Source organism: Selaginella moellendorffii, unplaced genomic scaffold, assembly GCF_000143415.4.
Source record: "Selaginella moellendorffii unplaced genomic scaffold, v1.0 SELMOscaffold_39, whole genome shotgun sequence".
Taxonomy (NCBI): Eukaryota; Viridiplantae; Streptophyta; class Lycopodiopsida; order Selaginellales; family Selaginellaceae; genus Selaginella; species Selaginella moellendorffii.
In genome coordinates this window covers 684,439-708,125 of record NW_003314300.1, presented here as the reverse complement: position 1 = coordinate 708,125, position 23,687 = coordinate 684,439, and the positions used below count along the sequence as shown (strand labels likewise).

General features: G+C 45.6%; 5 protein-coding genes across 8 annotated transcripts; 2 read left to right on the top strand and 3 right to left on the bottom strand.

Annotated features, from left to right (window-relative positions):
* The first annotated feature begins 57 nt into the window (after nucleotides 1-57).
* On the top strand, nucleotides 58-1,633 carry LOC112349478 (TOG array regulator of axonemal microtubules protein 2-like). Its single transcript, XM_024683936.1, has 5 exons — nucleotides 58-370; nucleotides 435-541; nucleotides 604-736; nucleotides 845-1,039; nucleotides 1,105-1,633. Exons 1-5 carry the CDS (start codon nucleotides 212-214, stop codon nucleotides 1,390-1,392), a joined length of 882 nt encoding a protein of 293 aa, XP_024539704.1. The 5' UTR covers nucleotides 58-211; the 3' UTR covers nucleotides 1,393-1,633.
* Nucleotides 1,634-1,669: 36 nt separating this feature from the next.
* LOC9659547 (endoribonuclease Dicer homolog 3a) lies at nucleotides 1,670-7,134 on the top strand. Its single transcript, XM_024683935.1, is given in 23 exon segments — nucleotides 1,670-1,722; nucleotides 1,770-1,950; nucleotides 2,019-2,132; nucleotides 2,188-2,322; nucleotides 2,371-2,446; nucleotides 2,510-2,574; nucleotides 2,622-2,753; nucleotides 2,807-2,935; nucleotides 2,983-3,127; nucleotides 3,205-3,298; nucleotides 3,343-3,532; nucleotides 3,585-3,745; nucleotides 3,800-4,012; nucleotides 4,059-4,306; nucleotides 4,361-4,629; nucleotides 4,699-5,126; nucleotides 5,184-5,281; nucleotides 5,350-5,528; nucleotides 5,581-5,790; nucleotides 5,842-6,282; nucleotides 6,337-6,606; nucleotides 6,661-6,747; nucleotides 6,749-7,134. Coding segments are annotated over 23 exon segments (4,158 nt in total). The 5' UTR covers nucleotides 1,670-1,681; the 3' UTR covers nucleotides 7,001-7,134.
* A 57-nt stretch (nucleotides 7,135-7,191) lies between these two features.
* Nucleotides 7,192-7,902, bottom strand: LOC9659816 (microbial Terpene synthase-like protein 1). The gene has a single exon (XM_002978876.2). The coding sequence runs from the start codon at nucleotides 7,900-7,902 to the stop codon at nucleotides 7,192-7,194; it is 711 nt and encodes a 236-aa protein (XP_002978922.2).
* Nucleotides 7,903-14,875: 6,973 nt separating this feature from the next.
* On the bottom strand, nucleotides 14,876-20,230 carry LOC9659545 (inositol hexakisphosphate and diphosphoinositol-pentakisphosphate kinase VIP1). Of its 4 annotated transcripts, XR_002993396.1 has the most exons (32): nucleotides 20,039-20,230; nucleotides 19,872-19,931; nucleotides 19,764-19,810; nucleotides 19,625-19,708; nucleotides 19,486-19,549; nucleotides 19,260-19,413; nucleotides 19,136-19,206; nucleotides 18,977-19,081; nucleotides 18,834-18,926; nucleotides 18,712-18,786; nucleotides 18,570-18,655; nucleotides 18,328-18,522; nucleotides 18,180-18,279; nucleotides 18,059-18,129; nucleotides 17,916-17,997; nucleotides 17,719-17,865; nucleotides 17,629-17,671; nucleotides 17,494-17,576; nucleotides 17,374-17,436; nucleotides 17,250-17,324; nucleotides 17,088-17,204; nucleotides 16,798-17,036; nucleotides 16,701-16,745; nucleotides 16,583-16,649; nucleotides 16,451-16,522; nucleotides 16,131-16,390; nucleotides 16,011-16,068; nucleotides 15,785-15,952; nucleotides 15,648-15,722; nucleotides 15,268-15,591; nucleotides 15,105-15,174; nucleotides 14,876-14,999 (listed from the first exon to the last, which is right to left on the bottom strand). XR_002993396.1 is itself a non-coding variant. In XM_024684004.1 (31 exons), the coding sequence occupies exons 1-31, from the start codon at nucleotides 20,213-20,215 to the stop codon at nucleotides 14,941-14,943; spliced, it is 3,216 nt and encodes a 1,071-aa protein (XP_024539772.1). In that variant the 5' UTR covers nucleotides 20,216-20,230; the 3' UTR covers nucleotides 14,876-14,940. The 4 variants fall into 4 exon arrangements, 1 of the variants encoding a protein (XP_024539772.1); XR_002993395.1 differs by having other exon boundaries at nucleotides 15,105-15,591; XR_002993397.1 differs by lacking the exon at nucleotides 15,105-15,174.
* Nucleotides 20,231-20,337: 107 nt separating this feature from the next.
* Nucleotides 20,338-22,501, bottom strand: LOC9659815 (probable LL-diaminopimelate aminotransferase, chloroplastic). The gene is made up of 9 exons (XM_024684051.1): nucleotides 22,336-22,501; nucleotides 22,218-22,285; nucleotides 22,038-22,154; nucleotides 21,916-21,978; nucleotides 21,751-21,855; nucleotides 21,659-21,709; nucleotides 21,261-21,581; nucleotides 20,994-21,200; nucleotides 20,338-20,906 (listed from the first exon to the last, which is right to left on the bottom strand). Exons 1-9 carry the CDS (start codon nucleotides 22,478-22,480, stop codon nucleotides 20,613-20,615), a joined length of 1,371 nt encoding a protein of 456 aa, XP_024539819.1. The 5' UTR covers nucleotides 22,481-22,501; the 3' UTR covers nucleotides 20,338-20,612.
* Nucleotides 22,502-23,687: the final 1,186 nt, after the last annotated feature.

Sequence of the window (23,687 nt, the reverse complement as noted above, 5' to 3'; positions counted from 1 at the left end):
CGTGGAGGACATCACTCCAACGGTGGGACGTCACGTCGGCCGGCATCTTGACGGGCGCCCGTCGTAATATTCCCTAGCTCGCCGTTGAAGATAAGGCGGCCGTGAAGAGAGAAGGACGAGAGGAAAAAAAGAGAAAACCCCATTTTTTTTGTTCTTCTTCTTCTTCTTTTGGGTTTGGCGCTTTGGTCGGTCCAGTGATCGTTGCCGCCAGATGATGGCTGGAGGAATCGTCAAGAAGAATCAGCAGCAGCAGCAAGCGCCAGCGGTTCTAGGCAAGATCAACGATGAGAATCGGCCGCCAGTGCAAGAAGTGGAGTACATTCTTTCCAGGGATCTCAAGCCGCTCAAAGATCCCGAGACGCAGCTCAAGGTAGGGTTCTATGGCGCAGATCTATGGGGATGTGCATTCTTGCTCACGGCATTGCTGGTGGCAGACCCTGGCAGCAAGGCTCGGCTCCGGAGATTGGCTCACCGTGTGCGCGGCGCTGAATCAAGTGCGCCAGATCTCCATCTTCCAGTCGGATTTGCTCCTCCCCGTGCTGTGAGTGGTTCTAGATCTGATATTTCGGACTGGTGGATTGATGATCGATGCCGCCGCCGCAGGGAGAATGTCATGACCCTAGTCTTGAAGGCCGTGAAGAATCCTCGCAGCGCGCTGTGCAAGACGGCGATTATGGCATGCTCGGATTTGTTCCAGGCGTTTCAAGATCAAGTGCTCGAAATGCTCGATCCTCTGGTACTTTTTTTCTCCTTGCCCTCTTTTTTTTCCCTTCTCGCCATGCATAGGCAGATAGTTTCATACTGGTTCTAAGCTTTTGGTCCTTTATTTTTTTCTGTGATCCAGTTGCTCCAACTATTGCTCAAAGCATCACAAGACAAGAAATTCGTTTGCGAGGAAGCCGAAAAGGCTCTCTTGGGAATGACTACCTGGATATCGCCCGTCTCTTTGATCCACAAGCTCCAGCCGTATACGACGCACAAGAACCCCCGCGTCCGTGCAAAGTCGGCAACATGTATCTCCAAGAGCGTCGCCAAACTCGTAAGTTGCTCGAGATCTTCATGGATTCGATCAAAAGTTTCTCACATTTTCCTTGTTTCCTCCAGGGCGCCGAAGGCATCAGGGACTACGGATTGGAAGCTTTGATGCAAATCGCCGCTGCGCAGCTCATCGACCAGCTCCCCGAGGCTCGCGAATCCGCTCGTAAGTTGGTGGTGGAGCTCCACTCGGCCTTCCAGCAACAGCCGGACGTGAGCTCCAATCTCTCCGAGACGAGCAGCAGCAGCAGTGGCAGTGACTCCGACGATCAAAACCAGAAATCCTGGGAGGAGTTTTGTTCCAGCATCCTCACTCCCGCGGTGGCGCAGCCGATTCTTCGCGTCAGCACCAGGTGATCGATTTGATACCGCCTCTATCAAACGATCGTCTCGAGGGAGAGAGAGGGAGAGGGTCTCCTCCAAATTTGTACAAAAGAAAGCTCTTATGCCCTGTAGATTTTCTAGTGGTGCCCAAGACCAGGAGTGAGAGAGAGAGAGAGAGAGAGAGAAGATGATCGATCGATGATCGCCACCATTGGCTGGTTCTTTTTTCCTTGGCGAGCACGAAACAAAATTAAAAACCCATTTTAAAGGCAAAGTTGTTTGGCACTAGGCTAGGGCTTTTCAGACAGGGGTTTTTGGCGTCATGGATTGCGCGAAGCGGGCCAAGACGATGATCCCGCGCGGGTAAGAGACGATCTAGTAGCCTACATTCTACCTGATTCGCGTTGCAGCTACCAGAAAGATGTGTTCCAGAGGGCATTGAAGGAGAATATCATCGTCAATCTCGGCACTGGAACGGGGAAGACGATGATCGCGATCATGCTCATCCAGAGCTTCGAGGACAGGCTGTCCATGCCCCAGGAGAAGCGAATTGCGGTGTTTCTAGCACCAACGGTGAATTTGGTGATCCAGGTACTGTTCTTCTTCGCGAGTTCTCCAATTCTTTAGACTGTAACTTTTTTGCTCTTCTTCTTTAATAGCAAGCTCGAGCTATAGAATCCTTTACGGTGCTCAAGGTCGGTGACTACTACGGTGACAAAGGAGTCGATTCTTGGAGCGTCAAGCAATGGCAGGCGGAGGTGGATTCTCATCAAGTGAGCGTCTTCGATCACAATCTTTTCGTTGTTTTCTTATGGATTTTGTCTACAGGTTCTGGTGATGACGCCTCAGGTGTTTTTAAATGCGCTCGGGACTTCTGCGCTGAAGCTCGAGTTTGTGGAAATCCTTGTCATGGACGAGTGTCATCACGCCCACAAGAATCATCCATACGCGCTGATTATGAAGGTGAAATCTTTCGTCTGTGGCCTGTTTCTTATTCTGCTTTACAACCAGACGCACTACCACGTTTCTTGTCTCAAATCAAAGCCAAAGATATTTGGAATGACAGCTTCTCCTGTTATTCAGAAAGGTGCCGTAACAGTGTTGTTTCTGTGTTTCCTGTTTATAACTCTTACTCGAGGAAATATTTCAGGTGTATCATCAAGTTATGACTGCAATTGTAAATTAACGGTCTTAGAAAGCATTCTGGATGCCAAGGTTTTAGTTATATGTTGGAGAATGACTTTTTCTCACGTCATGGTTAGGTGTACACAGTGGAAGATAAGTCCGAAATAGAAGAGTATTATCCGAATCCGACACAATATAAGGAGTACTATGACAGACCGAAACAAAGCTTCTCCAGTATACAAACTGATCTAGAAATACTAAAAGACCGCGTAAGTTCCCCCTAAATTTTTATTTAATTCTTATTTCTCACTTTGAACTACAGCTAAATTCTGAAGCTGCGTGTAACTGTAGCGAATATGAGCAGCAGAACAAAATAAACAAATCTATTGACAGACTTCTTCTGAGCATAAACCACTGCCTCGTAGACCTGGGCCTTCTACCTGCGCTTCTGGTAATCACATAACGTATGTGTTGTGTTAGAAATGTGTACTTCTGCAGGCAGTGGAGATACTCAAGAGTCGCAACAAAAGTACTTTTCATTTAAAATGGAAGCCAGATGTCTCGTTGGAGGAGGAGGAGGTGAAAACGAGCTTGAAAGAGCGTTTCTTACAAAATGTTTCTTCAATACCAAGGTTTTCTCAAGGTTCGTATCTCTCTTTTCTTTTCTTTTCTTTTCTGTTTTTGTTTTTGTTTGTCTAAACCGTTCAAACACACAATCAGTATCTTCGCGCTCTTATCCGACCTTAGAGGAAATGACTTCAGGAACATTAAGCCCGAAAGTACTGGTACTATTGGATGTGCTTGAAAGATTGAGGTTAGTTGTGCCCTCCCTGAAAGTTTTGCTTAAATCATTTTCAGGGGCATGACAAACATGCGTTGCATTGTCTTTGTGGAACGTGTGATTGTGGCCATGGCCTTAGCCAAGCTCATATCTGGGCTTTCGTTTCTTTCTCATCTCCGTTGTGATTATATGACTGGTGTGCGTGATACGGATGCAAGAAATCCAACCCAGCAGCAGGAGGTTCTACACTCTTTTGCAGGTGGCAAGGTTGGTAGTTCTTATGCTTTTTTATGTGTAACGTTCCTTGTATATCTTGTAGCTTAATCTGCTAATAGCGACCTCAGTTGCAGAAGAAGGTCTTGATGTCCAGGCATGCTGCGCTGTAATCAGATTTGACGTATGCCAAACTTTGCGAAGCCATGTTCAATCCCGAGGACGTGCTCGAAACCTATTATCAACTTACGTATGGCTTCTGGAAACGTAAATAGTTCGTCCTTTGTAATTGCATTCTAAACATGGATCTGATACGTACAGGGGGAATGTAGAGCAGCTGAACCTGTTCAACCAGTTGTGTACAAGCGAAAGAGTGGTGGAAGATCAAGTAATCTTCCGAAATTATATGGATATTACGAGAGAGGCACCTCCAGAAGGTGACCTGGAGTTTTTCCGTGTGGAATCAGGTGCTTGTAAAAGTTCGCAGGACAGCGTGAGCTTCATTCACGAGTATTGTGCTCGTCTTGGTGACAGGTATTTCTTTCGTCTATCTCTCTTATGCTTATCTTCTGTGCCGCAGGTACTACAATGCAAAACCAAAGTTTTCGTTCAAAGATTCGTTCGTCTGCACTGTGGAATTTCCACCCAACGCTCCTCTGCGTTCAGTAGAAGGTCCTCTAAGACGTACAGAACAGCTCGCGAAAAAAGCAGCGTGTTTGCAAGCATGCCGGAAACTTTATGACATGGGAGAAGTTAGACGTGACACGCTTTGCCCAGATGTTGACGATTTCGATGAAGAAGACCAGCCGATGCGGAAGAATGAATCAGGTATTCGACTAGTCTATTAAATTTGCAAGGCCATTAATGACGCGTGGATTGTAGGAAAACGCAAGGAGATCTTCTCGACTGCAAAGCCACTCATTTTCGAGGGAAGCTGGGTGTTTAACGAGTCAGGGGTGCAGTTGCAGTTTTATAAAATCTGCTTCGTGGTTGAGCCACCTGAATCACGAACATACTCAAACTTTGGATTTCTGGTAAATTGCGTCATTGACGCAGAAGTAACCGATTCTGAAGTGACCCTGTTCTCAAGAAATAGAGTTGTCAACGCTAGAGTACATCGCGTCGGGCCAATTCAGCTGGATGCCAATCAGGTACGAAGGATTTTGTTCATTAAGAATAGGAGACACGATTGATAAAGGCACGTCTTTCTTCTGATACAGGTAAAGGCAGCCAAGGCATATCAAGAGCTACTGCTCAACGGAGCTTTCAACCGTTTGGCACGCTGCTCGGGAAGTCCTCAAGAAATCCTCTGGGACAAATCTCAAGCGTTTCTTGTGCTACCTGTGCATGATGACAACGATAGTATTGATTGGACGAGTGTTCATGCGACTGCGTGGGTATACAGGACACTTTGTAGTAATTTCTCACCATCTTCTCCAATGGATGGGGATGGTGTGGGGGAGAAGACGCACGCGGACATGCTCTGCACTGCCAATGGCTACGTACATTCTTCTGCGCTCCAGGACATGGTCGTAGCTACCGTGCACAATGGCAGGCTTTTCTGTGTCACAGGGGTTCTAGAGAATTTTACTGCGGCATCACTACTACCGAAGAGAGGCTTCACGTACATAGATTATTACAAAGACAAGTGAGCGTCTATCGCAGCCTGTGCCTACATTCTCTCACCAAGCTCACGTTTTTGCAGGTATCAAAGGACGTTACGGCTTCCAGAGCAGCCATTGCTGAAAGCCAAGCCTACGCATGCTTTTCATAATCTCCTCATAAGACCCAAGGAACAAGAAGGTGATCATGGTGAAAACTCGATATTTGCTTAGAAATTACAATTTATAGTGTTGGAGTTTATGTTGCAGGTTCTAGACAAGAAGAAAGTTTTGTAGAGCTACCACCTGAGTTGTGCCTGTGCCTAGAGATTAAGTCCGGACTAATTCGATCGCTATACTTCGTCCCTTCGTTTCTTCACCGGTTTACTTCGACCGTCTGTGCCATACAGTTGCGCTCACCACTGTGGCCATGGATTCCTGCAGCGAAGGTATTCATCTTTATCCTTGAAAATGCATCTTAGTGGTGAGATGGTTTTCCAGATCCTCGAAGCAATTACCAGCAAAAAATGTCACGAAGAGTTCTCATATGAGAGTTTGGAGCTTCTAGGGGACTCGTTTCTCAAATACGTCGTGACTCAAAAGCTGTTCCTGGTCTACGATAAGAAACACGAAGGCCAGCTCAGTGCGAGAAGGTCTCGCGCTACTTGCAATGCAGCGCTATATCAGTTGGCAAAATCATCTGGCATTGCGGTATGCGCGATCTTTCTTCCTGTAGTGTAAATGTTTGACTTTGCCTTGCAGGAATACATACGAGACGAAGAATTCAATCCTTCCAACTGGACTGGCCCGGGCATGCTTACCTCTGATTCATCAAAATGTAGGCACCAGCAGGGGAGCTTTGAAAACGAGGAAAATTATTTTTCATCTTGTGCGAGCGGCCATCGGGGGATTCGAAGGAAAGCTCTCGCCGACGTTGTAGAGGCCCTTATCGGTGCATACTTGGCCACCTCTGGACCTCCGAGCGCCATGGAGCTTATGAAACAGCTCGACATTGACATAGAATTCGACATAGGCTTGCTTGCCTCGGCTCGCCAAGCTTCCCTGCCGGCTGAATCGTTTCAACATCTCCAGGCCTCGTTGGAGTCTTTAGAGCATAAGCTGCAGTATAAATTTCAAAACAGGAGCCTCTTGGTGGAAGCTATAACTCACGCATCTCAACCGAACTGCTTGCTCTGCTATCAGGTAAGTTCCTTGGTTTATCAGCTTGGCTTTTTTTCTAATCGAAAACAAATACAGAGGCTAGAGTTCCTTGGCGATGGCGTCCTGGACTTCCTTGTATCCCGCCACCTCTTCGAGACTCATCCAGGATTACCTCCAGGAACACTCACTGACTTGCGGTCTGCAGCCGTGAACAACAAATGGTTTGCTCGGCTGGTTGTGAGGCACGGCTTACATCAGCATCTTCAGCATGGCTCGGTGGAACTTGACTGCGAGATCCGAAAGTTCGTGCAAAACGTGAAGGAAAAACCAGACGCTTCATGCTTCGAAGACTTGTCGGCCCCAAAGGTACGTACACATATTCCGGTGGTCTTCTCTACATTCTGGCCTCTCTTTTCTCAGGTGCTTGGAGACTTACTTGAAAGCATAACCGGTGCCATATTTGTGGACACTAACTTCGATTTGGAGAGGTTGTGGAGAGTGGTGCTGCCCTTTGTTATCGCCTCTGGTCACTCCAGCGACGCTGCGTTTCCATCCTGTGCGCATTCTCATGGAGCTTTGCGCGAGAAAAGGCATGACAGTCAGTTTCTTCCGGACAGAGGCGACCACGACTGAAGTAAGGGTGACTTTTGGAGAAGAATCACTTGTGGAAACTTCCCAGGAGAAGCCGAGGAAATCTGCAAAGATAGACGCGGCTCTGAAGATGCTTGCCAGTCTCCAAGTAAGCTCTGGAAATTCCTAACGCAGTTCTCTCTCTCTCTTTTTTGCTAGACTTAAGCTTTTGTTGTATCAAAAAGTAAATGTCTAGTACTGAAAGAAAAAAGTGGAGACAGAAATGAAAATATATTACTCAACAGTTGTATGAGAAATTCAAAATATTATTGTCCATCAGTGTTATTTTAAGCACCAGCATCTAATGCAAGTAGAAGCAAACTAGAACTCCAAGGTACCATATTTCTCAGCTGGTGAAACCCATCCCACCCCATGATATCTCGCAGAGAGCCAGCTAAACTCTATATTTCCAGCCATGAAATACTCCAAGCCTTGCACATACCCCATGACATTTCCCTTGTTCAAGTCCTTGTTTGACAGAACCTTTTGTTTGATGTCAGCAAACTCTTTCTCCAAATCCTGAACCATTTCTGCAACTTTCTCCATTGCCTCGTTTAAGCCACAGTTGCTACTGTAACCAACCAGTGCCACAGAATTGAGGTACTGTTCACAAGCCCATTCCTTTTTGAAGGAGACCATGTCGTTGGCTAGGAACGAATGGCGATTTGCAATCACTTCCAGCGTTTGAATATGGAGATCGTCTAGCATTCCTTCCTCTTCCAGCCCAAAATTATTAAGGAAGTCTATTGCCACCATGCAAGGGATAACCCCAGCCGTTACCTCCCTCATCCACATATAAATCTCAAAGTTGGGAACCAGTTTCTTGTGAAGCCAACTTGATTCCACCTCAAACATGTCGAGCACATCAATCATGGAATTCGAAAACCGGGTCTTATGTCCAGGCTTCATGAAACCCTTTAGATCAGTGTAGACATCGTTAAGCATCCCCATTTGCCGCAGTAGGTCTTTACTTTTCACCAGAGTTAGCGCTTGATCATAGTCGTTTTTAAAGATGAGCTGCAAGTGTGGCATTCTTCAGGTCAGAGACAGGGACAGAAGGATCGTCCATAAAATCATCTGCAAGAAAGAACCAGCACAAGAATTTTGCCATGGGAATCAATCTCTCTGAAGAAATGGCTTGGTATGCAAAGCCTGCAAGTTTTCCAAGCTTGCTCTGAATGACAAACTGAGTCTTGTGATCAGTGAGATCATGCAGGTTTAAAAAATCCATACACCATTTGTCAACTTCAGCATCCAACTTTGCATCATAAGCAGGATTCAAATCAACATGATAAGAGCTGTGCGGTGGTATGTAAAAGCTTTTGGCGCCCTCAAAAATGCTAAGGATAGAGGAGGCTCCATGATGGATCTTCTTCTATGTTTCTCCAGGGCTGTGTAAGCTATATAATGCCTGGGTATGACTGACTATTCAAGTCTTTCTGCACCCGCCAAGAAATATACAAGGAGAAAGATTTATTGGTAATATTCACTGAATAAAATTATTAGTAACTCATTCAAAAGTTAATAAAATTATCACAAGACAAAAAAATATTTCAAAGGAAGAATTTCAGGCAAAACTCTTTACTTCTGAAAAGCAAAGTCAGACAAAATCTCTTGATAACACCGGTTTAGAACCAAAAAAACAAGTGTGTTGGGTTAAAGATTTGGCCATCGTCAAAGATGCCGAGCCCAAGCCGGACGGCATTCAGGGCTATGATCTGCAAGGAACAAAACACCAAAGCCATGTCTCAACGAAAATACCCACGACAGCACTCGCAGAAAAACAAAGCTTTGAACCCTAGTTTACATTGTCTGCAGGTTCCCTTTGACGATATCAATCTCCGTTTCAGAGTACATTGAGTTAAGAACCAAAATTTCGTCCACCTCATGGCGTCCAAAACACCACCGCCAGAGCTCCTCCAAGGCTGTCCCCAGTGATGTAAGGCCTTTCGCAAAGAGGGGGTTGCGGCAATCCATGAGAACTTCCATGTTTGCTCGTAGCCCATGTGATGCGCGAGGAGCTCTTGCTTGGTGTAGGCGCTGCTGCAAAAAAAATATTTCACAGGAAGAATTTCAGACAAAACTCTTTGGTCACTTGGTTGTAGACAAAATAAACTCTTAATTTCAGGTTTAGAACCAATAAAAATCTCTAATTAAAGTACTCTTTGGCCAGCAAAGATGTCCTTTTCAGCGAGCAAAGCAGGCCCAAGCCGGACAAGTAATTGACCGGGCTATGATCTGTAAGCCTGGGAAACAAAGCAGCAGCAGCCTGTAGAAGAAAGCAGTACCAACAAATTATGAGTGCATTGTCCTTGAAGTTGTAAGACGCAAAGTTGAAGTTGTTGCTCCAGTTCCACTTGGTTATCCTTGAAAATAATGTTTTGGGGATATACTGGTAGCATGGTTTAGAGTTCTTACGGTACAAACTCTTATCGTCTCTATTATGTCTCTCACTCTTGTCATCTGGGAGTGAACATCTGGCTCGTTTTTGCTACTTGACTTTCCAACTGAGGCACAATTGGGTTAGAGGAGCTAGAGGGCTGGCTTTTAGTGGTGGAAGAGGGGCTTATGTGGTCTAACCTCGAGCCCATCAGCAGCTTCAGTCGGGGGGGTGGGGGCGGGGGCGGGCAATCTAGCAATGCCTCTTCTCTACTTACTATGATGTGTCCGCTCGGAGGCTGCCTATGTAGCCCGCAAGCCAAGTCCCAAAGAAGTTCTCCGAGGATGCCAGCACCACATTCATGATGTGCTCCTGCTTCGTCACCATCACAAAGAAAGCGAGAAGCTGGTCGAGCTCTTTCTTAGTCGCTGGATTGCAGCCAATGTCCTCGATCATGTCTTTGGGATGTGGTATAGGGGTGTTGGCAATGCATAGCTGAAGACATCATGCACAGCTCCTCTAGAGCCAGCCACTTTCACCACATTTGCCCAATATGGAGGTTGTGACTGGATTAAGTAGAAGGCCTTACAGTGCTGTGCCTCCACCTTTTTTTTTGGTCATGAGGAGTCATTTTGTGGCTTTTGTGCATCAATTAGGCATTAAAAGTGTGCTTGCTGGCTGAAAAACCTTCTCTCTTAGCTGTTGCCAGTGTGGGTATATACTACCCCATCTCAACTTATGAGAACATAGTAGTAGAGCATTCTCAGGACATTAAGAAGCAGATGTACAAAGATGAAGTGTTATGTTGCTCTGGCACTTGAGTGGGTCATGCACTATGGTCCACAACAGTGAGTAGAAAACTTATACCACCCAATGACGCTTCACATTTTTATGGAGGGCATTCTAATGTCGGATCATGACCTAGGCCTCAAAACTGTAAGGTTATCCTACGACCTTATGTGATGGATGGGGGAATGGGCCTGATGGAGAGTTAAGAACCTCCCTGCCCTCTTGCGAGCTCCAGGAGACCTAACCCTCGCAAGATCTCTAGATGCTTTTGTGGAACGCTGTGATTTTTTAGGTCCTTTTTTCCTTAGGTTTGCCACTTTCTAGAGCTTTCTACATGATCTCTCATGAGTTTCTTTTTAAGAGTGACTTCAAAGCATCTTTACCACCAACTTCAGCTTATAAATATGTTGCCCAACATTTGCTAAACTTGCTAGGGAGGCCCTTTAAGGAAATGTTCAAAAGATACTTCAGAAAAGAAATCAGATGGAGTGGAATCCATGAAGAAATGGCTCACACTTTGTAACTTGTGTCGTGAGTTATTGAAACCAGATAGAACTAAATAAGAGCTAATACAATAGAAGTGGATATTAATAATGTAATTATGGCTAATGTAAAGGTGGTCAGAAAGGCAAGGTAAATTGACAAATTGAAAAAAAAAATTATGGTTTACAATTTGGTATCAAAGCCATTTTCTCAGTTATAATGAAGGATAAAGGCAAATCACTAGAAGATGGCTAAGATAAAGCATAAACGAGCAAAGATTAACATTAAATTACTTACAAAGATGAAGCTTTTAGTCAAATAAAAATCAGTTGATAAAAAATCCTTACATGAGGAGGATTTCAATAAGGAAACCTCCAAAGAGTTAATAACTATAGGGTGGTGGAAAATTAATTTTACAATATAGAGGTTTAGTGTTGCAATTTTCAAATTTAGAAAAGGTCCTATATGGAAAACTATGCTAAATCTTAATGGAGAACAACAAAAGCTAATGAAAAACTAATGGCTACTTGGGAAGTGATGAAATAAAAAATTAATATTCCCCCAAATGCTACTCTACATTTAAAAATGCACTAAGTAAGTTGAAACAAACATAAACTAAGGCTTACTTGGTTCTTGTTTACCTCAACCTACAGGAACCATATAGCAAGCCACATCACCACCTCAGGCAATGCCTAAAAACACAGAAACATGCATTGATTGCTTATTGATTTGGTAAGGGAGAATATTTCTTAGATTGCATAAACTTGAAATTTTCTAAATTTCATGAACTTGGGAATTCCTTGGATTATCACTTATGAAAAGGTGTGGAGCATTGTCATGGGGCAACTTATATGCAGTGCTCATCTTCCCAATCCTCCTCTTCTCCTCCCCTCCTCCTACTTACCATCACCTTGCTTACATTTGTGGATTGATTCGGCTATGGTTTAGAATGGAGCATCTTAGTGTGTGATCGAGGCAACAGTAGAAAGTAGCAAGTAGCAGCAATAGTGGGGCAAGCATCAACACTAACAATAGCGGTGGTAGCAAGGAGCAGCGCCAGCACCAGTAGCAACACCAATAGCAGTGTGACAAGCAAAGCAGTATTGGTAGTAAGCAACAGCACTAGTAGCACCAACAGCAACACTAGTGGCAAAGAGCAGGACCAACAGCAACAGCAGTAGGGGCAACAATAGTAGTGGCAACAATATGCAATAGCGGCATTGATGGCAAACAAGAAATAGCACCAACAGCAACAGCGGGGCCAGCAAGCAGCAACACCAACAATGGCAGCAGTAGCAAGAAAAAGCAGTAGGAACAGCAAGTAGCAACACTAGTAGCACCAATGGCAAGGGCAGCAAGAAGCAGTAGCAGTGGATAGCAAGCAGCGGTGGCAGCAATTTGCAGTAGTAGCAACAACCAAGGGAGCAACCAGCCAAGCCTTAACACTAGTAGCAATTAGTTAGCAGCAATAAGATCGTGCCTATCAAGTAGTAGCTGGATCATGCCTGACAGCCCTACTCCTTCTAGGCCAGTGAGCTTAGTAGCAGCAATAAGCAAGAGGTGCAACAGCAACTAGAAGCACCAACAAGTAGTAGCAACAACAACACATATCTCGTAAGATATTTATAGTATTTTTTCTAATTACTTTCATATCTAACCAAAGTTCTTAATTTGTCTTCAGGATGGCCACTACTTCAAGTGATCATGATAAAACCAAAGATCACCTATATCAAGTAGGGAATACTTCATCATGAGTATATGAGTATGATAAAAGTAAGAAGAAAGGCCAAAGCTATAGGGGACTTATTTGACAGGATGATTCATATACAAAAGCATTGATCATCCATAGCTTTCTAGCGTGCCACAACAAAGTGATTTGCCCAATAATTAGTCTACTAGAAAATGTTTTGACAAGCAACTCTAAGAAGAAAACGTGCGTCAACATTCATCAATCGCTTCAACTAATGAAGAGAGCACGTTCATGCGATCATCTAGTTGCAAAGAGAGCAATTCTTTCCATGACCATTGGTGGTGACAACATTCCAAACACTACTCTTGCAAATGTTCTTGGGATTCATAGGAGAAACCTACCAGCTGCATGAGCAAGGAGGAAGATGATAAGGATCAGAAGCTGGTAGATAGGCACTAGGTGGTCATAAGTGAAGGAGTGATTGAGTACAGCAATTGATGAAGGGCCTGGTGGAGAATTTTTGGGCTACAGGTAGTCATGTATCATCTAAGGACATTTGTTTCAAGTGAATCAAGAGAATACACAGACAGATAGTTGTAAAACTGGATAAGTAAACCCTTAAATTGTACACTCTTAATCGTACAAGCATTGGGTCAAGGAGCTTAATGATATTTCATCTGTTTATCTCTTCCAAACCTGGATGTCATATGATCCAAGCTCATACACAATATGAAAACAATGGAAATTGGCAAACTTCTGAAATTGTAGGTGAGGAGCATGGAGACAATTCCAATAAATCCTCCATTAAATTGAGAAAACCTTTGGCAACCTTGCCAAAGAGCCACATGGAAGTGTTCCTTGACAAGCAAAAACAATAGCGCATTTTGCCACCCCTCTACATCACCTATACCTTCCAGGAGAATTTTGTTGCCAATACGCACGCTCCATCATAAACAAGCACAATGCCACCTTTGAAGTTTATAAGATTCATGGCACGCTGAAACATCTCAAGAACAAGCAAGTAAATTAGCAGCCAAAACGCTACCCCCCAACTAGCCAGTTGGGGCACCAGTTCAAGGTCCTATATGATATGGAGTGGATTGATTGAGGAACGATCTCATGTGTAAAATCCTAGTTCCCCTACTATAAAAGCTATCCTTCATTTTAGGTTTGGGATTACGATGAAGCGACAGCGGCCGAGGGGAAAGCCGGGGAGCAAGGTTCCTGAGCACTCTGAAGTGAAGTTTGTATATGTTAGTGCAGGTCGAGGATGACAGGATGCAATCACTCCGTGATCCAATCGTGCTAACGAGAGGCATGGCAGACAGTCAGTTTTACGGACAACTATCGTAAGAGGCGGAAAGCGATGAATGATCTTTTGTGGTCACATAAGTGCTCACACGATGATGAGCCCATTCGTAGAGGAGATAGTGTGCTGGCTCCCGTGTTCACTATTGTAGACGACGCTCACCATTCTAGCGAGGATGAAGAGGAGCAACCACAAGCCAACCTCATGAGCTTCGTTGTCGTGTTTGCCCCAGGAGAGGGCAGCGGCGGCAAAGAGCTAACCGGAGGGGTGACCATGCTCTGGTTTTTCCAAGTCCTTGCACTCTTGTCTACTTGCGCTCTTGTCTACGACCACCAAGGCGAGGAGCTACTTGCGCTCGAGTCACCAATATCGATCGACGTGGGAGCGTTCGTTCCTCGCCTACCGGGTTTCAGGCTCATCTTGTCGCAGCTGTGCGGTCGAGGATGGGAGACCGGGGCTCTGACCCTCGGCAAGAGAATGGCGCGACTCGTGCAAGCCATTACGGAGTCGGACTTGGAAACTGCGTACGCAGCCACTCGTAGACAGCTTAAACATGCTGGTCCCAGGCGAGAATAGAGAGGCCCCGCTTCTTGCAGCAGTGAAGCGGCACCATCGACTGGGTGCTTCTGCTGCTGGTGATGGATTTGTCCAGTATCTTTTGGAAAACGGGGCAGACCCAGATTTTCCATCGCCGGATGAGATATTTCATTGGTCAGGTAACATTCTTTCTTGTCACATCCTTTACATTGTCACTCGTATGGTTGGTTCTCTTTCCAGGCGTACCCACCTGGCCGTTCAGCGCCCATCAAATGGATGACTTGGTCACGCTCTTCAAGCCCATGGCGCGGCCTGTCGAGACTCTCAACAGCAAGCACTTGTGCAACGCTCGCGATCCCGAGCATCTGGAGCTCTTGCTCAAGCTCCCTCATATGGATCCCAACCGGACCTCGCCGGAGGGCTGGCTCCCCCTCATCGCTGCGCTGAATCGAATAGAATTGGCGAACGATCCAATGCTGCCGACTTACGACGGTTTTTGCCCGTTTGCCAGAGCGGCGTTCTTGAATGAAGATGAAGAGATCTTGCGAATTATGGCAAAGGCGGCCAGCAATATCAACGTGAAACCAGGGGGGTATACGGTTCTCCGCAGTGCTTGCAGCGCTCGGAAGGCTGGAGTGTGTCGAGTCTTACTTGAGTGCGGGATGGACGTTGACGATGGATTACCGGACTTGAGGTCTGCTTTGAGAGATCTCTTCCACTCGTCCAACACGCCCATGCCAGATTGCCTTGCTAAGTTCGTGGTCGTAGTTTATATATTAAACTTAGAATATGAACTTAAGCAAGAGGTGGTAGAATATAAACTTAAGCAAGAGGTGGTTATATTCGAAAGAACTTAAACCGCACTTTACATTTACAAAATTTCTAGCGCTTGAAGTGTAAGCACTTGGGTGGAAAGTTAGACCTTGCTGCCATAAATTTCCCTGCAAACGCCAAGAACAAGCTATAAATTTCCCGACAGCTCAACAACACAGAGACAAGAAAACCAAGAAAAGCCTCTCAAGAACAAGCAAGCAAATTAACAGTACCTCCTCTTGAGCGAACTAGCCAGTTGGGAAAATTTTGGCACCAGTTCAAGGACTTAGATGATATCTAAGCCTACAAAAACTATAGATTAGTCGGAAGGTAAAGAGAAAACCAGACCATCCTCGACCGTCACTCGCAAATCAGCCTCTTACCGACCAGACTTACTGTTTGTTCCTCGTTGTCAAAACTTTACTTTGATGTTGTCAAGTCATCGGAACGGTGGAAGAGCTTGTCAATCATATCTCAGGCTTTCAGGTTGGCGTTCTTATTAAACGGCCACAGGCTAGCAAGGCGCTCGAGAACACCACCTCCTTTGACGAAGAGCCCCGAGAATCCTTGCGGCGTTGTTGCCGGAGGGAAGTCCTCCGCCGGCATGGCAAACGCGCGGATCATCTTCTCCAGCCTGTTCAAGGACAGGAAAGCTCCCTCTTCCTGGAGTGTTGAGGGCGACAGCACCGGGAGTGTGTGATCCCGAAACCGTGGGGATGCCTGGATCATATATCTCGCATTAGCACCGCTCTAAACTTTTGTCACAAGTAATGTACCTCCAAAGGACTCAAAGCAGCACCACAGCTGAACATAATCTCGATTCTAAATCGCCGAGGACTTTCCAGCGCTACCTGCGTTTTAGCAAATGAAAGAAGTGTAAGTCCACAGCAAAACAAAGGTGAAATTCGTTTACCTCCGTGTTTTCGTAAAGCCGTAGGACGACGTGAGTCAAGTAGTCAAGCTCTTTTGTCTCGAAAATCTCCTCCAGCGCCTCAGTTGATACAAGTGGAGGTTCTCCTTCCAACGAATCGTCGAGATGGCAGTAACGTAGCACGTTTATCAGCGAGTGTATATGGGATTCCTAGATATCAAAGCGGTACAGCCAAGTTAAGAAATTGACGAGCACAAAAGGAGCGTACCGAAGTAAAGTACAGCCGAGTGCGGACGTGCCTTTCAGGTGTTTTAACATTTGCGTATCTGTGTAGAAACATCAAAGTGGTTTAGAGCGATCCAAAGAGAAAACGAAAGAAAAAACTTACTTTGGATCGAGGCGATATTGCGTTTCTTTGTCGTCGTGATCGTCTGTATTAGACTTCTCACTCGTCAAACTGGACCTCCGAGAATCACTCTTCACACTAGATTTTTGAGACTTATTGTCCTCCTCATGTTTCCCCTTGGGTGGGCCAACAGAATCTGGATTTATTTTAACTTCTTCGTTTTTCAACTCTGCAACACTGATAGCCTCTTCTCTGGTGTTCCTCAGATCTATCAAAATCTTCCCCAGCAATCGACGGCAAATCTAGGTACAAAGGAAGCAGGAGAGTGATTAGAACGCGTATAAAGTATCAATAAGCAGTACCTTCGATCCAATTTTCAGTTTGTGCTTTGGGTTTATACCATATTCATTCGGTATGACTCCATCTGCTAGTGCCTGTATTGGACACATGCGAACACGAATTTAGCATTCCTTAAATCCGTTTTGACATTGCACCTTTGCCACCGTGTAAAGGTCTTCGAGACCATCCAGTTTTAGATGAGCATTGTGTAGAAGATCGTACCTGCGAGAAATCGTGAGAAAGATATAATGCAGTCAAAGGAACATTCCTTACTTGGAAGAATCGTACACATCCGGAACCTTGCTTATGTCGTAGCGCCTGCAAATCAGGAAATTCGCCTCACGTCTGATAACACTAATAGACCACTTACTCTTTACGCTCATTATATATGTCACGCTCGAGTTTCTTCCAACGTGCATACATAAGAAGAAAGCCTTCACTGCCGCAAGGCAAACCGGCAGAAATTCGGTCCACATCCATGTTCGTCTTCCCCAAAGCCCTGGCTTGATCGTATGGAGGTATTTCTTCATTTAAACCATCGGCCAGCCGCTCCTCTTCCGCCTTGCAGAGGAGCTTGACTTGTGCGGTAATTTTCTTTGTCAGATGTACCTATAAAATCGGGTCAATGCTGAGATTGTTCCAAAAACAGGAAAGAAATACCATTTCCTTCATCAACTCCAGAGCGTTGGGAGGTAGTCCAGCGCCATCTACCATCCAAGGCTCATTTGTGCATTCGCAACATGATTGGCCAGCCATCATGATTTCGTACAGCTTGGCCTGCAAGCAAACTGTTAAAGCATACATCAACGACTATTATTTTACCTTCGCCTCCTCCATTTCGATACTGGCTGTATCTAGTCCATCAAGCATTGGTGAATCTTTGCTTACAAGCGAAACCTGCCAAAAGATGGTGAGGCCATATAATGTCACTGCAAAGTTATAGTACCAGGATAGGCGTCAGGGGGCCCTCTAAATCAAGAAGACCTTTTGCAAAGGCTGCAGATGACATCTGGTACCGATTATCATGTTACATCTGCATAAGAACGAAAAGGAGAAAAACGATCACCTGCACCCGCCCTTCATCCGAGCTATAGATCTTTAAATCGTGACGATAAGTGCTATGCAGACGAAGCAATCCAGTTCCCTCCCCTGCAAAAAAATGAACAATGAAAATTCGGTTAAGGCTATAGTTAAACTCTACCTGGATACATAGTGTTCCGAAAAGAACGTCCAAGCTCTTCGGCCTGGAAGCAGCAAAGTGAGAATATGTAAAATTCATTACACATCGAACCTGTTTCCTTCCGGCGTGTGTAAGAACACCACCGTACTTCAGAACCATAAGCGCCTCAGTTGGTCTTTCCTCTTCACCATCTGTGGCTTCCTGCCACTTTTGAGGCTTAAGTTGCACTTTCCGGTAAATCCCAGAAAAATGGCCACCCTATTAGAACAAGTTATTAGAACAAGTCAGTACCAACAATTAGTATGTACCTCTTCCAAAACTGCCTTGACATGTCGCAATTTTTCTGCATGTTCAAGGTCCTCAGCCTCACTGTCGCTTTCCTTTCCAGATCTTGAAACATCATATGCAAGTATAAGAATCCTCGGGCGAAGGGAAAAGATCTAACTCAAACCTTGCTCTTGGTACAAGCATTCTTGTAGCATCCAGAAGATCTTGCAATTGAACAGCGCTTTTCAGCTTTGCCTGCATAGAAAGCATTAGCAAATCATATTAAAGTTTCTGAGCTAGCTTACCTCCGCTCTTGGTCTTCCGCCGTTATATTTTAGCATTAAGTTCAGTAGCCTATCTTGCGTGACTTTCATTTTTACTTTCTGCTTGGGGGTCCGATCACCACTGACAGCTGACAAGTGAGCACAATGGAGGCAGAAAAGGAACACTTACTGGCGTAAGACGGCTATGACACAGCGCAACTCCTCGGATTGTCCAAAAGTACCGGACATCACGCTACTTCCCTGTCGTGGTAATTCAAGTGGCCTGGGTTCGCTCCAGGAGAGGCAGGGCGGAATCTTTGAAAGGTGTGGTGCCTTAGCCTCCAAAAACATGGTTCTTAAAACACATGCAGCGTCATCGTAGTACCTAAGAAAGCAAGTTGCAGCAAGTTTAACATGGACAACATTGCCTACTTGTACGAGTTTTTTACAAAACTCCATCCATTGACATCGCAAACATAAGACCTCCCTTGAGATCGCAAGAGGTCAAAACCACACACCTGCCAAAACGTTAAAATGAGAACTCTTCCACTTGGAAGTTACCAAATGTACTTACTGCTTGGCCAAAAGACACACAGACTTCTCGGGCCATCTGCTTCTCGGCTGGCGTCAGTAGTACTGGGTATCGTATCTGTGCCAAGCTATTTTAAGAATTAGGAAACAAACAACTTCTTGTACCTCTTTTCCATCGGGACTTCTCAAAACAACCCCGTCAACAACAGGTGATTTTCGTGCCTCAGCATGAGCATATTCTGGTCCAACAGTGTATACCTGCAGTTCAGAAGAGGCGGCTGCTAAGAACAAGAAGTTGAGTTGTCTACCTTGACATCTGTTCCCCCAGTTGGCATAAACTCCTCATAGATATAAGAGCCTTCTCTTCGAACTCGTCTTATCTCGGGATGAAACTCACTTGAACGATTTCCAATCTGCGGCATTAATACATCGGGTAAGAGGTTACATTTTGCTTAATGCTTCATCACCTTGCGGAAAAGCTCTTTCATTCCACCGCCAGCAGCGCTAGGATAGTAGATCATGACGCTGTGATTATCTCCTGCTTGCATAGCCACTTTAGTGAAACCTGTATATATGAAGTTCTATACGCACCATTCACAGGCTTTTCAACAAATGGCTTAAAAATTCTTTTGCCATTCACTTCGATGTAATCCTCTTCCTCCAAGAAATATTCCAGTTCCTGGTTTGGAAACTCTCTATTCACCAAAGCATAGTTTGGAATGGTTATCCCATATTCTTCCAGCCGCTACACACAACGAGAACGAAAAAAGTTGTAGTCCCTTCACCAATAAAGAAAGTAAAAAAGAAGGAATAGTACCGAATAAACTTTGCGCCTGTCATGCAAAAGATGCTGGGGTTCCAATTCATTAACAAGAAAAGGCCTGAAATGATAAGCACTTTTTGACAATCTGGAAAAAGTAGAGAAAAAAGAAAAGAAAAAAGAAAACGATACTCACTTTCTCAATTGCGCGTATGCTTCTGCCTTTTGCAAGGGAAAACCAGACGAATAAAATGCGATAAGGCAATCACACACGGGCCATCTGGAGAAAAGAAAAAAACGTTAAGAACAAGAAATGTCAAACTTTGCGACTTAACTCTTCCACGGGCTCCTCGAGAATGACTTTATCTCCGAAGTTGATGATCTACGCCGCACAGAGACGAATCAAAAAACGCGGCATTCGCAAAATCGCAGCTCAGTTTTACCTCAAACTCTCCAAAAGAGCGTAGACGATTCAAGATTTCCGTCATCGGAGGAGACAATGCCTTCATCCAAAAACGGGATTAGAACAGAATCACCAAAATCTCTCGAAAGAGCTCGAGCATTCTTTGCCTAGAATCCAGTAGCTGCTACAAGCTCCAAAGAAACGCACCTTCTTCTCCATGACACAGACGCCGATGATAATCTTGGAGAAGACATCGAAGCTGGCATCGCTGCCTTTGCAATCGCTGCTTCCCAAGGATCCATCGCTCCCATTGTCAGTGTCGTAGTCATCCGAATCGAAGACACCGCGCCTGGAGCCGCTGGCCCTGGCGCCATCGTCCACCATTCCAATCGATCGCCGAAAAACCTAGAAACTCCACTCCATACAATCGTGAAAATATATGATCTTCAATAGAACATTCCGCTGGCGTCAATCCTGGCGCTACACGTGGATGACCCACCCCTACGTCATCGTCAACAAAGATTTTTAATGGTGGTGTTGGTTACACTAGCAAGATCTTACACTGGGGAGATTCCTCGTGCCAAAAAGATAGACTTTTCGCAAAAGCTGCGATGGGTGTGGCACGAGAAGAACGATTTAATACTGCCCGAAACATCAAATCGCTCTCTCGGTGGAAAATTCCCAGGAAAAAAAATCGTTGCTTTGTCTGACTTGGAGTTCTTGGAGGAGTTCTTTGTTCTTGTTTTGATCTTGCTCTTCTCATTTTCTCCGTGAAAAGCTTTCAACTGTAGAGCGACTTAAGCCGGCGTGATGCTTCGAGGATGTTTTCTCTGCTGCCAAACGCGCTGGCTCGAACGAAACCATCGCCTGTGGGACCAAAGCCGCTACCTGGAGTCGTGACGATGTCGATCTTCTCCAGGATTTCCGAGAAAACATCCCAGGAGCTTCGGCCGGGGAATTGCACCCAGACATATGGAGCGTTCGTGCCTCCATAAGTTTTGAATCCGAGAGACTTGAAAGTGTCAACCAGGATTCTCGTGTTGTCTTTGTAGAAGCCAACAACGTCGTGCATTGCCTGGAAAAGTTAAGAGATAACAAAGATCTTAGCAAAAGGACGAACTTGAAAAACTTCTAAACACGAAAAGGAGAAAGATTGACAGACCTTGAGACCCTCTGGTGATAGACAAGCCAGGCCTCCTGCTTGAGCGATGTTGGAAGCTCCATTGAAGCAAGTGCCCATAACACGGTTAAAGTCGTTTCTTACTGGAAATCCATCGGCATAGAGCAGCTGATCGGGAACGATTGTCCAGCCAAGGCGAACGCCAGTGAACCCTGCGTATTTGGAGAATGATCCAGTCTCTATGGCCACCTGCACGAGAACTTTAGTTCTCTCCAAAATATATATATATATATAAGTCTTTCCTTGTACCTCTTTAGCTCCTGGAATCTCGTAGATGGTCTTGGGACAGTCGTCCGAGATGTACATCGCATAAGCCGAGTCGTAGATGATAATCGAGCCGTTTTTCTTTGCAAACGCGACCAGTTGCTCGAGTTGCTCACGAGTGGCGGACGAGCCAGTCGGGTTGTTTGGAGAGCAGAAAAATATGATGTCTGTGCGAGGCAGGGTTGATAAGTCCGGGAAGAAGTTGTTCTCCGGGCTGCATTTCATGTAGACGATGTTTCCATACTGCTGAACGTCCTTCTGGAAAGTGCTGGTTTGCCCGATTATCACGCTTGTGTCGACATAAGCCTGAAAAGCGAAAATTCTTTTAGTTGTGAAACAAGACGGAAAGGAAAAAGCAAGAAGGAAATAAACCTGAAGCTTACCGGATAGGATGGATCTTGCACTGCCATTGAGACGCTCGAGCCAAACGTAAGCTGCGCAAAACATTAGCGGAAAGTTGTTTCCAGAGTTTTACCTGAAGACGAGCAATGTCACACTTGGCTCCATCGGACACAAAGACCTCGGTCTCGCTGATGCCAACTTCTCCATAGAAAGTTTTGGCAAGAGTGACACGAAGCTCCTGAAAAAAAAAAAGTTACACCTTTGTGAATTACACAAAGACAAGATGATAGAGCTCCACCTTTTCACCTTGCTCAGCTCCATATCCACTGTAGCCTTCCCGTGTGGCCAACCCATGAGCTCGCTGAAACATACCGAGCTCTAAACTAATGAGAAAGACACAAAGAAGAACAAGAACAAGACCTTGGCCATGGCTGTTGTTATAACTTCTGGTATTGGCTCTGTCGTGTCTCCGATGCCCAAGCTGATAACTTTGGCATCTGGATTTTTCTGGAGATGCGCGGCGCGCCTTCTCGCAATCTGATCCAAAAAGGGGGAAAAAAAGATGAATAGCTTCAGAGCATTCCATTCGAAAATGCTTGCCTCGGGAAACAGGTATCCAGCTTGAAGCTTGGCCAAGTTCGCATTCCTTTGGACTTTGGTGGCGTGCTCTAGCAGCAAGAGAGATCGATCCAGCCAGAAAAACTGGGAAATTACTTACTCGTATCGGCGACGCAGCTGATCGGCGCGCAGCGCGCCCGATTCCCGCCGGCATTTGGAGCGCAGCTGCGCGATCGCGGCGGAGCTCTTCGCAGGCCATCGAAAGATCCAAATGCAGCGTGCTGGGCCGCCACTACTCGCTCCATTTTGCTTGATTAGGGCTTATACCAAAAGCTTCTATCTAGGGCTAGGGTTTGATTGATTGGTTTATACCATGTGGTTGTTTGCGACGTCCAGCCCACGGTGGGACAGGCCTTACAAGCTCTGGGCTTATGATCTATCGACGCATACTGAGGAGTTTTTCAATCTCCCGGAAAACTGTGCAGGCATGGTGGTTGGAGCCATCGAAAACGCTTTGGGCCTTCTGTGCTTGTATCAGTATGATTCGAAAAGTCGTTCTGCTTCCTTTGTTGTTGTTGGCAATCCACTGCTGGAAAACTGGAGAACCATACAGCTGAGCGAGATCAGCCGGGGTGAATACTTCATAGGGTTTGCTATGAGACACAAGGTGGTGGGGAACTTCTTTGCTTACAAGCTGTTTGGGTTCATCTCCAAAGATTCAACCTTCATCCGGGTAGTGGTGTTTGATTCGGAGACGGGTTTGTGGAGTTGCAAGAAGGAGTGGAATTTGCGACGCTGCTCTTTTATGCTCGCGGCTGATGGATCCAAGGCTTACATTGCTACTGGCAGTTGTGTGACGATGGATATTGCAACATATGACATGGACAGCGAAGAACTGGAGGGCGTGAATCAGGGAGTTCTCGTCGACAAAGGCGGCTGGGATATTCGTTCCAGTCACTCAATCATTGACCCCACACTGGTTGTGTGCCGCGGGAGCTTGTACGTAATCGGTAGAACCTCATGCCACAGGTTCTTGAGGGTCTGGAAATTGGTGGCGGACAAAATGATTTGCATCTCCGAGTATTTTTACAACGCCAGAAACACGACCATCCTCTTCGCAAGTGATGGAAACCACAAGATCATAGCACGCACTCCGGAACATGTTATTGAGTACCACATCGAGAGCAACGAGTGGTCGAGCTATGGTTCTAACAAAGAAAGAGAGGGTGGAAAGAGGATGTTTTCGGGTCATAAGCATCGTCCTTGCAAGCCTCACATTGTCAAGGCAATTCACATAACACGACAGGCTGTGCCTTGTCAAGATGGATCAGTGCTATGGCTGATCTCGAATTCAAGCGTACGCGCTCTCGAGCTTCCTCGTTCTTGTGATTGTAAGCCTGCGGAAGGAGCGTTGTTGAAAGAGCTGGGACTGATTTGCGTGCCGGAGTTACGGAAGTATCGTGCCTTAGTACAATTCCCTGCACGGATCTATATTGGCAGCACAGATACGTA